The sequence below is a fragment of the Armigeres subalbatus genome, chromosome 3, assembly GCF_024139115.2.
Source record: "Armigeres subalbatus isolate Guangzhou_Male chromosome 3, GZ_Asu_2, whole genome shotgun sequence".
Lineage (NCBI taxonomy): Eukaryota > Metazoa > Arthropoda > Insecta > Diptera > Culicidae > Armigeres > Armigeres subalbatus.
The window spans coordinates 180,427,252-180,439,509 of record NC_085141.1 but is presented as its reverse complement, the minus strand read 5'-3'; the positions used below and the strand labels follow the sequence as shown (position 1 = coordinate 180,439,509).

Genomic DNA, 12,258 nt, shown 5'->3' with positions numbered 1-12,258 from the left:
TATTCGGCTTGCAGTGGGCGAGTGATTGCATCATCATTTCCTCCCCCTTCCCTACATTGACTTGCATTCTGACGTGGCAGTCGCCAGTATGACCTAACAAATGAGATCACCAGTACTTGTACATTGAAGATGTGTGCTAGTCCCAAGCAAACATCTGTTGGTTCCCTGTGCAAGAACAGCTGATCTGGTCATAATGGAGTAGCAACTACAAGCAGTCAATCAAGCTCAAGCTCAAGATCGCACGATCGTTCTGCTGTCCGAAACAAGAAAAAACACGCACTGAACTTAGTTTTCTTTCCAGATAAAATTTTGGACAAACTTTTAGAGCAATTTCTGAACGAGTTTCAGAAGACATTTCTGAACAAATTTCCAGAGGAGTCCCTGAAAGAATTTCAGGAGAAAATCATGAAATAGCTTAGGGAGGAATTTCTGGAGTAACATTCAGGGACATTCTTGGAGTAAGTTGTTCCCGAAGAGTTCCAGAAGGATTTATTGGAGAATTCGCACTGCGGTAAGTGCGTACGTTCGTGATGTAGGAGAAGAATTTACCGTCGATCAGAACATGGTCGATTTGGTTTTCCGTTACTTGATTAGGTAAATTCCATGTGACCTTGTGGATATTCTTGCGGGGGAAGAAAGTGCTTAGGACTACCATCCCGCGGTAGGCTGCAAAGTTTATGCATCGTTGGCCGTTGTCGTTCGATACGGTATGCAGACTATCCGGTCCGGTCTATACATTTCCTCCCTTCCTACCTGAGCGTTCATGTCACCGATGACGACTTTGACGTCCCGCAGCGAGCATCCATCGTATGTCTGCTCCAGCTGTGCACAGAACGCTTTCTCGTCGTCGGGTCTCCCTTCATGTGGGCAGTGCACGTTGATGATGCTATAGTTGAAGAAACAGACTTTTATCCTCTACTTGCACATCCTTGCGTTGATTGGCAGCCACCCAATTACGCGTTGGCGCCTTTTGCCCAGCACTATGAAGCAGGTTCCCAGCTCGTTGGTGGTACCACAGCTTTGGTAGAAGGTAGCCGTTCGATATCCGCTTTTCCACACTTTCTGGCCTGTCCAGCAGAATAAATCTGCTCGCTTAACTTTTCAAAAGGACCTAAGTCACATTTTTTTCATGAATTAATTTGAATACTGCAATCAATAGCTTTCATGTTGTTCTGTTGATTGCGCTATTTAAATTAATTCATGAAAAAAATTTTACTTAGAACCTTTTGAAAAGTTAAGCGAGATTTCCTGCAGCGCTACGACGTCGAAGTTGCGGGGATGTAATTTATCGTAGATTATCCTGTCGCAACCTGTTAAACCTAGCGACTTGCAGTTCCATGTACCAAGCTTCTAATCGTGATCCTTTATTCGTCGCCTAGGTCGTTGCCGATTGTATCGAGTCGTATTATCTTCTATGTCGTTCGTAATGGTTGTTTTTAAAGGCGGCTTATTGGGCCTGCGCAAACCTCCTGTCTCGTCGGAGGGCCGTCGTGTCAGGGCTGTTTAGCGTCCCACCTAACACAAGGACTTGGGCTTGTGCGCTTTGAGCGGCACAGGGCATCGTTATTGGTCCTGAATTATTAAAACTTCAAAGCATATACAGTGAGAATAGATTTCTAATCCTAATCACGACTAGCAAGTCCCTCCCAATACCAGGACTAGGCTAGTGCGCTTTGAGCGGCACACGGTCGCTTTGATAGGGCCTGCTTGGGGACACATGCAGCTTTTTATAGAAGTTCAACAGAGCCCACTGTCGAATCCCACCACATCCTAGGCAGACCTCACAGGACGCACCCTCTCACTCTAGCTGATGTCAGAAGTACAACAGTGCCCAGGCTACACTACCAGCTAAGTACGCAACCCTTAGCTGGCGGTCAATTGTCATCGTAAGACCCGTGGAAGCGTGAGTATTGGAACTTGTGAGGACCAGAGCTATGTTAGGCGCTCCTTCCGGGATGTCAACTCACCATTTCGTAGCCCAACCAAATCGTGAAACAAACCGCGGGCTGTTATGGCAGCCTATAACCATAGAGCACCTAAACGACTTCGAATTGGCTGATGACGTTGCACTCCTCGCGCAACGGCTCTCTGATATGCAGAGTAAGCTCAATATCTTGGTAGCCAAATGGCGTCAGACGGCGGTACCAAGATCGACATAGGCGCACGGATCAAGAAAGCAAGGGCTGCCTTTGCGAGTTTAAGAAATATCCGGAAAAACAGGCAGATAAGTGAACGCACCAAAATACGAATTTTCAACTCTAACGTGAAATCTGTGCTGTTATACGCTAGCGAAACATGGTGTGTATCAGTGGAGAACACACAACGGCTGCAGGTGATCATCAACAGATGCCTGCGGTATAAAATTCGGGCCTGGTGGCCTCACAACTGGATCTCAAACAACGAGCTTCGTCGTCGTTGTCACCAGAGGCCGATAGCAACAGAAATTCGGGATCGAAAGTGGGGCTGGGTCGGCCACACTCTACGTAGGGGCGGAAACGAAATCTGTAAACAAGCATTAGACTGGAACCCATTGGGACATCGCAGCAGAGGCGGCGAAGCCTCAATAAAGAAATAAAAGAAATCGACCGAAATCTAACCTGGCAACAGGTCAAAGCGATAGCTGGGCAATGCTCAGGATGGAGATCTTTCAAGTCGCCCTTTGCACCACCGGAGGTGTACAGGATTCATAAGTAAGTAAGATTCTAACTGCCTCTCCGCTAGCGTTAGAACTATCTTCTGCCGGATACCAGCCAGTCGTCCAAATCGCCACCCAGTTGCCGTTGTCGCCAATAGCATCACCGGTACCGTCTCACCGCTCTCGACCATTTTCGAACATTCCAAAAAATGTTCGTTCAATAATTTGATAACGTATGATCGGTTTATGGGGGGAAATATTTATTTCAGGCTTTATGCCTTTGAGCTACAGGTGATTAAATTCGATTCTGTGCTGTCTGTACTGCGAAACAAGAAAATTCATGCTTCTTCTTCTTCTTCTTCTTATTGACATTACATCCCCACACTGGGACAGAGCCGCCTCGCAGCTTAGTGTTCATTAAGCACTTCCACAGTTATTAACTGCGAGGTTTCTAAGCCAAGTTACCATTTTTGCATTTGTATATCATGAGGCTAACACGATGATACTTTTATGCCCAGGGAAGTCGAGACAATTTCCAATCCGAAAATTGCCTAGACCGGCACCGGGAATCGATCCCAGCCACCCTCAGCATGGTCTTGCTTTGTAGCCGCGTGTCTTACCGCACGGCTAAGGAGGGCCTTTGCAAAAGATGTGAAACAGATGCCACGAGACACCCAAGACCCCGCACAATGCATACATTTGCGTAAGTTTGGATAGTTTGTATGGGGCTCTTCACGCAGCATCGGATAATCTTTCATCAGGTGTAAGTCATCATTTGTAAACAAACCCGTTTTCAACAGCATATTATAAAATTCATCTAAAAATGAGTACATCTTTCAAACTTTATGATAATATGTTATTGAAAATTAGCAACAAAAAATCCGTGCTTCAAATTTGACGGGATGATCGAGATTTCGATTCCAGCCACGAAAATACGGAGCTGGTGACAGCAAATGTGATACATTTTTGCCTTTCTCGTACAACAAAGTTGTATCAGAAGGCTATAATTTCACTCCAATAATATAGTATGTGTGTAGCCCATGATTTTTATTTTTGTTAAACGCGTTTCATTTGGAAGGACTTGACCGATTCAAGTACAACTAGTTTCATTCGACGGAGAAAAGTTCCTAGCCTAGTTGGACACTATTGTTTTTGTTTTAGAATAAAGCAAGCATTTTGGATTATATTTTTTCATTTTCCAATAAAAAACAAGGATGCTATAGATCATTTAGTAATTGGCGTTCGATCATTTAGTAGTTTGTCAAAAACTCATTCCAGGATCTGAATTTCAAAATGTGTTGTATGATGGACTTCTAGTGCGAAGGCTTTTCCACAACTCTCCCAAATGGCTCGCTGTTTGAATTCCACTAGTAACGGAGCTATAGCTATAGTTTCAGTAACTTAGACTAAATGATAACAAAATTCCAATCATTTAGTTAAAGCTACTGCAATTAGCGCTATAACGCCGCTATAATAACTATAACTATATTAGCGCCGTTATTGGTTGAATTCTAACAACAAACCATTAGGCAAAGTTGTAGATAAACCTTCGCAATAGAAGTCCATCATACAACACATTTTGGAATTCAGCTTCTGGAATGAGTTATTGACAAGCTACTAAATGATCAAACGCAAATTACTAAATGATCGATAACATCCTTGAAAAAAACATTGTTTACATTCACACATTGAATCATTAATCATTTTAGCCGTGGCGCAATCCAATTATTCCCATAATCGAGTAATGTTTAAGTAGCGTGCAAGAGTTGCACCAAATCTTTTAACCGCCGAAATGTAGGCAATAAGCACTGCAATTACAATATTAATTCGAGAAAAGCATCATCACCACTGGGATAAATTTGGGTTTTTATCGTCTAATGGATTCTATGGGTTAGTTGGGGGCCCCTCCTTAGCCGTGCGGTAAGATGCGCGGCTATAAAACAAGACCATACTGAGGGTGGGTTCGATTCTTAGTCCGGTCTAGGCAATTTTCGGTTTGGAAATATTCTCGACTTCCCTGGACATAAAAGTACCATCTTGTTAGCCTCATGATGGGGTGATTCAAATATGACACTACTTTTGGAGCTTTTCAGAAATCCTCCTTCCACCGTATTTAACGCTTTTTCGTATACCGAGTGTACGCACTGTCATAAAATCTTGACCCCCCTCCCCCCTCAAACCGTGGACGTCATTTTTGAACGATCCAATATACAAATGCAAAAATGGTAACTTGGCTTAGAAACTTCGCAGTTAATAACTGTGGAAGAGCTTAATGAACACTAGCTGCGAGGCGGCAATGTCGCAGTGAAGGATGTAATGCCAATGAAGAAGAAGAAGATGGGTTCTATAATTGTTATATATTTTTGTTTCATTCTATTTTCGTTCTAGAGAGGGCTAGAACCAAGGGTTATTTTTATCTTTATTTCTGAGAATTTTGAAATGACTTCGGTTCTACACTTTCCTAGGCTTATGATGGTCCTAAATATTAGTCAGTTTTTTTATTCTAATCTATATGACTTTATGTGAATACTTTTATCACATGCCTTGGTGCCCCGTAACGCTGGGTAGACACCTTTGCGTGGTGTGTTACGGTGTAAGATCTACCACGGTCATATTGTCAGCTACAGGCAAATCCTGACCCAACGAATACCTTCCCCAATATCCAACACTGTGGTACTTATGAGGGTGTCGCTGAGTCGGGGGCCTCTCGTTAAGTAAGTACCACATCAACACTTCCTTCCCCTCCCAAATTACGGTGAAGATGAGCGTGGCCAGGAGTAGTAATCCTCATGCTTTTGTGATTTTTATTCTAGATTGAAATTAAGGATCACATCCACCTAGATTTCTGATAGCAATCTGGATAAGGATTTCAAAAGAAAAACATGAGTATCACTAGTGTCCAATCTACGACGTACACCGTAACTATGCTATGCTATGCTATACTTTTATCACAAGCCTTGGTTTCCTAAAGATTCGGAGTTGCATTGCAACCACTGGCGATAAATCAAGTTCAACATATGTACAACATCAACAGACGTGAAAACATCGTAACTGGGAATAGTCTGCAGTAGCCATATGAATGTTTTAAATAAATAGATTGTAGCTTTCAATAAAAATCTGAATAACGAGTAACGTCCCCAAGAAATCTCAGGACATACTAAGGACACTACTAAGAAAAATTCTGATTAAAAATTCCTTATCCAAAACTATCTTCTATTTTCCATTGATCGAAATTATTCAAATCCCCCCTTGTTCTCCATTGCAGGCAACTGTACCAACGGTATCATCGGATAAGATGGATGAGCCGCCGCCACGTATCGAACCGGTGGTGGAACCGGTGAACGGTATCGTTCAGCCCCCCGTAGTACCACCACCGGAGCGGCCGGGTCGACTCACCAACCAACTGCATTTCCTACTTAAAACGGTCATGAAAGCCGTCTGGAAGCATCAATTCTCCTGGCCATTCCAGCAGCCGGTAGACGCAAAAAAGCTAAACCTTCCCGATTACCATAAGATTATCAAACAGCCGATGGATTTGGGCACCATTAAAAAGCGGTTAGAGAACAACTACTACTGGACCAGTAAAGAGTCGATTCAGGACTTCAATATAATGTTCTCAAATTGTTACGTATATAATAAACCAGGAGAAGATGTTGTCGTCATGGCACAGGCTCTGGAGAAGCTGTTTCTCACCAAGGTGTCTCTAATGCCCAAGGAGGAGGTGGAGATGGAAGTCCCGACAACGAAAGGTGCGAAGAAAAAACCACCTCCCCGGCAACTTGCTCCTCCCGGCACCCTAGTCGGAAACGTGCCGGCTGCTCCAGCAGTTGTAGCGCCAACTCCACCAGCAACTGCTACAACCACTGCTGCAACAGTTGCGGCACGTGCTCGGCCTACCTCGGCACTTGGTAGTGCCGTTACTTCAAGCGTTCCACCAACCAATGCAACCCCGACGGCTGCTGCGGCCGTAGTGCCAACTGTTCCGCCGATTGGTACCGTACCTCCACAAACCGTGCCCGGTAGCACAAATACAACTACGACGGCAACACCGACCACAGTCAGTGCAGCGCACAATGTCCTTGCAACGCCGGTAACGCCAGTGGCAACGAAACCGGTTCCTCCGACCACTTCGCCCTACATTGTGAATAGTTCGCAGTCCGGAATTGAAACGGTCTTACCTCCCCAGCAGCCCGCTAAAGTTAAAAAAGGTGTTAAGAGAAAGGCCGATACAACGACACCCACTGCAACTGCCTACGATCCACACTATGGCGCCAATTTGGACCCGAGCAATCCCAAAATCGCCACCCGAAGGGAATCTGGACGACAGGTAGTTATTTTGCATAATATGATTTAATTCGTTTTCAATTTTATTGTAGAAATTAGAAAGTATTTGGAAACCAGTCGCACCTGGCTAATATACGATACGACATTTGTCATTATTTGTCTTCTTGGTGTTAATCCTTCTATTTGTATTACGCTACTGTAGTAGTTTGATGCCAATTCCCTTTAATTGTAAAGTGGTAATTACTCTGCCCCAGAATTAAAAACAAACGACGAATAATAAGAGGCATGAACTCAAAAACCACTGTCAATCATAACAAATAATGAGAATAAGTTTATTGCAACCTGATACAAAACCGAAGAAAACAGAACTTGAGAAGCAGCTCCCTCTGACAAGCTATGATAAATCGCTTCGTTCTCGCTAAATTGCCAATATTGAGGACTATGGATTTTCACACGGCTGTACCGTGACCTGCCCTAATACCGCGCATCGCCTAATACCGTGGTTTTCATCAAAAATCAGAACCTGGCTATCATGGATATCACATTATTTGGTGAAATGTTCAAACATAATATGCTTGAACATTTCATCAAATAATACGATGTCCATGATAGCCAGGTTCTGATTTTTGATGAAAACCACGGTATTAGGCGATGCGCGGTATTAGGGTATAAAACACGGTATAAAACAAGTTGAATGCATCATCAACATCGGTGCCCCCAACAATAGTAGCTTCTTTAGAGGAATTTAGACTAAGAGAAACAGACGTCTCACTCAATACATGTTCCATCGTTCACCATTTAAGGGTGGATAATTTTGTTATGGCCCGTCAATCGGATTTGCTTGTGTTTGACGTTTGTATACTATCGCCATCTGGTTTCCGCTTTTCCACACACAGTGTATTTAGCATTGGACGCTAATGTTTCCAATATTACGCAAAAATGAGTTAATGAGAATTGGAACAAGAATATAATTTTCCAGCCGCAGATTACGTTTACTCAGATTTTGATAACTATCGACAGCGATCACAAATTAGTAAAAATGGCACATTTATTGAGTTGATTCAGGTTTTCCTGTAGAGAATAAGGGATGTGTATTTTTGACATCCCCATCATTGACTAAAAATGATCTTTTAATAATATCGCCTAATTGGTGCAACAAAAATCATGTCTACTAATATAGTTCCACATACTTAATTTCAAAGTTTCCTTATCATACTTTGGGAAACCATCGAATCTAACGTCCATCTGTTCATCATCCAATCCAGGAAATCCCACCATTCCCGGCGTCCACGTATCCAATCTCGCCATATCAGGGATCGGGAGCCGCTCAGAATCCACCGAAGAACAAAGAAAAGCTTTCGGATGCGCTCAAATCGTGCAATGAAATCCTGAAGGAGCTGTTTTCCAAGAAGCACTCCGGTTATGCGTGGCCGTTCTACAAACCGGTGGACGCGGAACTGCTCGGTCTGCATGACTATCATGATATTATCAAGAAGCCAATGGATCTGGGCACGGTGAAGCGGAAAATGGATAATAGGGAATACAAGTCAGCAAACGAGTTTGCTGCTGATGTTAGGCTTATATTTACCAATTGCTACAAATATAACCCCCCAGATCATGACGTCGTTGCAATGGGTCGTAAACTGCAGGATGTGTTTGAAATGCGTCTAGCAAACATACCGGATGAACCGGTAAACAATATTACGCCTAATCAAAGCAAAGAGACGGACTCCTCGTCGTCTAGTGAATCGAATGCAAGTGACGACGACTCGACGAGTGACGAGGAATGCAATCAGAAATTAAAAATGCTGGAAAAGCAACTGTTCGAAATGCAGGAACGCATGCGAAAGCTCGCTGAAGAAGCATCGTTGAAAAAGAAAGCCAAGAAGAAGATGAAGGAAAAGAAGAAACAATTGGCAACTGGCGTTCCTGGTGAGGTGAAGCCAGGAATGGAAGTGCATGCCAATCCGCCTCATTCTGCTGCTGCGAAAGCAGCGCATCCAGTCACAGGTATTCCAGCTCCCCCAATAACCAATGCCGTTGCTGCTCCCGCGATTCCTCCGGCTGTCACTACCAAAACAAAAACTAAAGGTCAGCGAGCGCCAAAAGCTGGTGCCACTCCAAACGCGCCTGCTAAGCGAGCAAAAGGAGCAGGTGCGGCGGGAGCCGGAGCAACGCGGGGTCCTAACAAAAAGAAGGGGTCGCAAAATGTTCCACACTTTGACTCAGAAGAAGAAGATACTGCGAAACCCATGTCTTACGATGAGAAAAGACAATTATCGCTCGACATAAACAAATTACCAGGTTAGTTGATGGGTCACTATTGTACCAAATTCCCTTGTTAAAACTCTCTTTCGTTTCGATGTAGGTGACAAACTCGGCCGTGTTGTACATATTATTCAGAGCCGGGAACCGTCGCTGCGTGACTCCAATCCGGATGAAATTGAAATCGACTTCGAAACTCTCAAGCCATCGACGTTGCGGGAACTGGAGAACTACGTTGCTTCCTGTTTACGCAAGAAAACCCGTAAGCCTTACTGTAAGTTTCCAATTTAACAAACACTGCTGCCGAGATAACTTTCTCATTCACTGTCATTTGTGCTGTTATCCATCTACACTTTCACTTTCCTATATATAACAATCCTTCTACCGCACCGAGAATGTGTCGTATGTGTACATAAACATGTTAGTAATGCTGTCCATTCAGATTTTGATACGACGAAATCTAATTTGCCATTCTAGTCTGATTCCTTTTGCGTACAACTTCAGTAGTGTCTGTTAATTGGAAGAAATTGTACTGAATTAAATCAATTCCATTCGTTTCTAGCTTTACTCTGCCCTCTGTAGTATACCAAAAACAAATTGGCATACTACATTTTGATTGTTTACAGTAGTTAGTTACACATTTCATTTTTCATTTTCACAAACTCTAGGAAGATCTAAACGATTCTGTGTGACTCACTTTGTTTGTTTCGTGTATTTCACAGATAAAAAAGTGTCCGGGAAATCGAAAGATGAGCAGATGGCAGAGAAGAAGCAAGAGCTTGAAAAACGGTTGCAGGACGTCACCGGTCAGCTGGGAACGGCCAAGAAAAACGCGAAGAAGGGTAAGCATTACATTTCTTTATTAAGTGAAGAATTCATTTTCTGCTTGAATTTTCGAAAACATAAAAATAGCGGGAATTTTAAATGTCTACAATTAGGATATTCAAAGTGAAAAGTATAAATTCTTAATTCCCACAGATGTTTAAATCAAATATCCTCCATTATGATAGGGGGAAAGACGGCTTTGGCAGGTTTTGTTCTATTATTGTCAGGGGGGTTTTTGTGGACCAAATTTTATGAAATTTGGCCACAATGTTCTTTGATATGCAAAGAATGTTTAGGCCAAATTTGAGCATAGTCAGACGTAAAAAAAAACCCCTGCCAATAATAGAACAAAACCTGCCAAAGCCGTCATTTCCCCTAGTATATAATAAAGAATTTATTGCATATAAAGCCATGGAACCTTTGCAAAATCCTAATTCTTAGTACATCAACAACATGGATGTAAATACTCGTATCACGAGTATGTATGGAAACAGCAGGGAGCCCGGCATCAATTTTTTTTTTCAAACCGACTTTAATGTAATGTCTCGTTATCCCGGCGAATGAGGGGTTTTCGAAATCATTATCTATTATTAATAACTCATATGCTATCCAAAAGTGCGCAGAATATGATGCTTTTACGGCATGATATATGAAGCCTTCTTTCACTGAACGCATTCGCTCATAAGATAAAATGAAACGTAAGGAGTAACTCAAAAGAGCAGCTCGCAACACGTGTTTCTCCCAAACTGCAACAAAATAGGACAATTATCGCCTGCCACGCATTTAGGAAATTAGTCGGTTTCCGATGATGTTTCGATTAAAAAATCATCAATTATTAATGTTTTGACACAGAACATAGCCATCTATTCACATGATTTGAGTGTTACTTCTGAAATAAACAAACTATCAATACAATCCCATTTAATTCGACTCGAGTCAAGTACGAGACAGTGAAAACGACCTTACTGTTGAGGTCGAAATACGTATCTGTCAAGGTACAATTAAGTGTCAATCAAAGTATCCATCAATCTACTTGAATACTAAAATGGTTTGCTAGAAAGTTAAGCAATGATTTCTTATGGAGAAATGATTTCTTTTATCTTTATCTTTATTGAAGACATCAACAGGTCTATCTGACCCCAATGATGATATTAAAACTAATTTACAAAAAAATAAACAATAACAGTTATAAAAACTTTGCAACATTAAATTTTTTTTTCAGCACGGTGGAAAACGATGAACAAATCTTATATAAACATTTATACACTGCTTATATAAACATTTAAACACTGCTTATATAACCATTTAAACACTGCTTATATAAACATTTAAGGCTGGTCAAGGCTCCCAGTAAGATGAACCGTAGCAAACGAATTCCCGGAATAGTAGTCCAGCTGGCCATGTAGTTTCAGCGAGTGCCATCTGTTTGTATCTACAATCTACGCCGACTTTGAATGAGACAAAACGCTAATCTTCGGAACTCCCCCATCGTGGCACTAATTTGACGACTTCAGGGTCTTCTGAAAAGTTTAACGATGGAAACCATCTCTTGGATAACTTCGCTTCGTACGTGCTTGGCGACCTTTGTAAAAAATATCCAAAATTTTCCAGGTGAAATATTCTGCTCACTTCTTTGACGCGGACCAACAAGTAATCGCGATCTATTGTTTCTACATTATTGCGTTTCTTTCCGATGGACAACTTTGTGGCGTAGAAGTTATTGGCATACTATTGGTTGCTAAATGGTTTTGATTGCGATCGTCGAATCAAGCAAACCCGCGATGCACTGTTTAATTTCCTAAACTTCTACTTGACATCACCAATGGAAGGAAGTTCCACATCTCAATCTGGCAGCGGGAAACGGCAGTCAACATGAAACAGAATGCGTTCGAGTTGCGACGGGGTCCGTTACGATGCCGGTCATAAAGAAGTTGAAGGGATGCGAGAATTACTCCACTTGGGCATTCGCAATTCGAATAATCCTAACCCGCAAAGGTAGCTGGGGCGCTGTGAGTCCTGCAGCCAGAGAAGAGGTTCCCGAAGGTGTGAAGTTGCGTGCATTAACAACAATCTGCCTGAGCCTGGAGAGTTATAACTACAGTCTCATCCAGGATGCGGCGGATACAGCAGAAGCCTGGTACAAGTTAGCCACAGCTTTTCAAGACTCCGGATTGACGAGGAAGATTGGGCTACTTAGGAAGTTGACATCTATTCGTTTGGTTGGCTGTTCAAGCGTGGAGGAATACGTA

General features: G+C 42.5%; 1 protein-coding gene across 7 annotated transcripts in view; it reads left to right on the top strand.

Moving 5' to 3' along the window:
* Positions 1 to 12,258, top strand: part of LOC134224889 (homeotic protein female sterile-like) — an 87,488-nt gene that overhangs the window by 43,090 nt on the left and 32,140 nt on the right. For 6 of the 7 annotated variants that reach the window (XM_062704533.1, XM_062704532.1, XM_062704534.1 and 3 more), the window contains 4 exons: positions 5,901 to 6,962; positions 8,185 to 9,223; positions 9,288 to 9,458; positions 9,907 to 10,026. In XM_062704533.1, the coding sequence (XP_062560517.1) occupies positions 5,931 to 6,962; positions 8,185 to 9,223; positions 9,288 to 9,458; positions 9,907 to 10,026 (2,362 nt within the window). In that variant the 5' untranslated portion in view covers positions 5,901 to 5,930. The remainder of the gene's footprint in view (positions 1 to 5,900; positions 6,963 to 8,184; positions 9,224 to 9,287; positions 9,459 to 9,906; positions 10,027 to 12,258) is intronic. The other variant, XM_062704529.1, reaches the window with a different exon arrangement.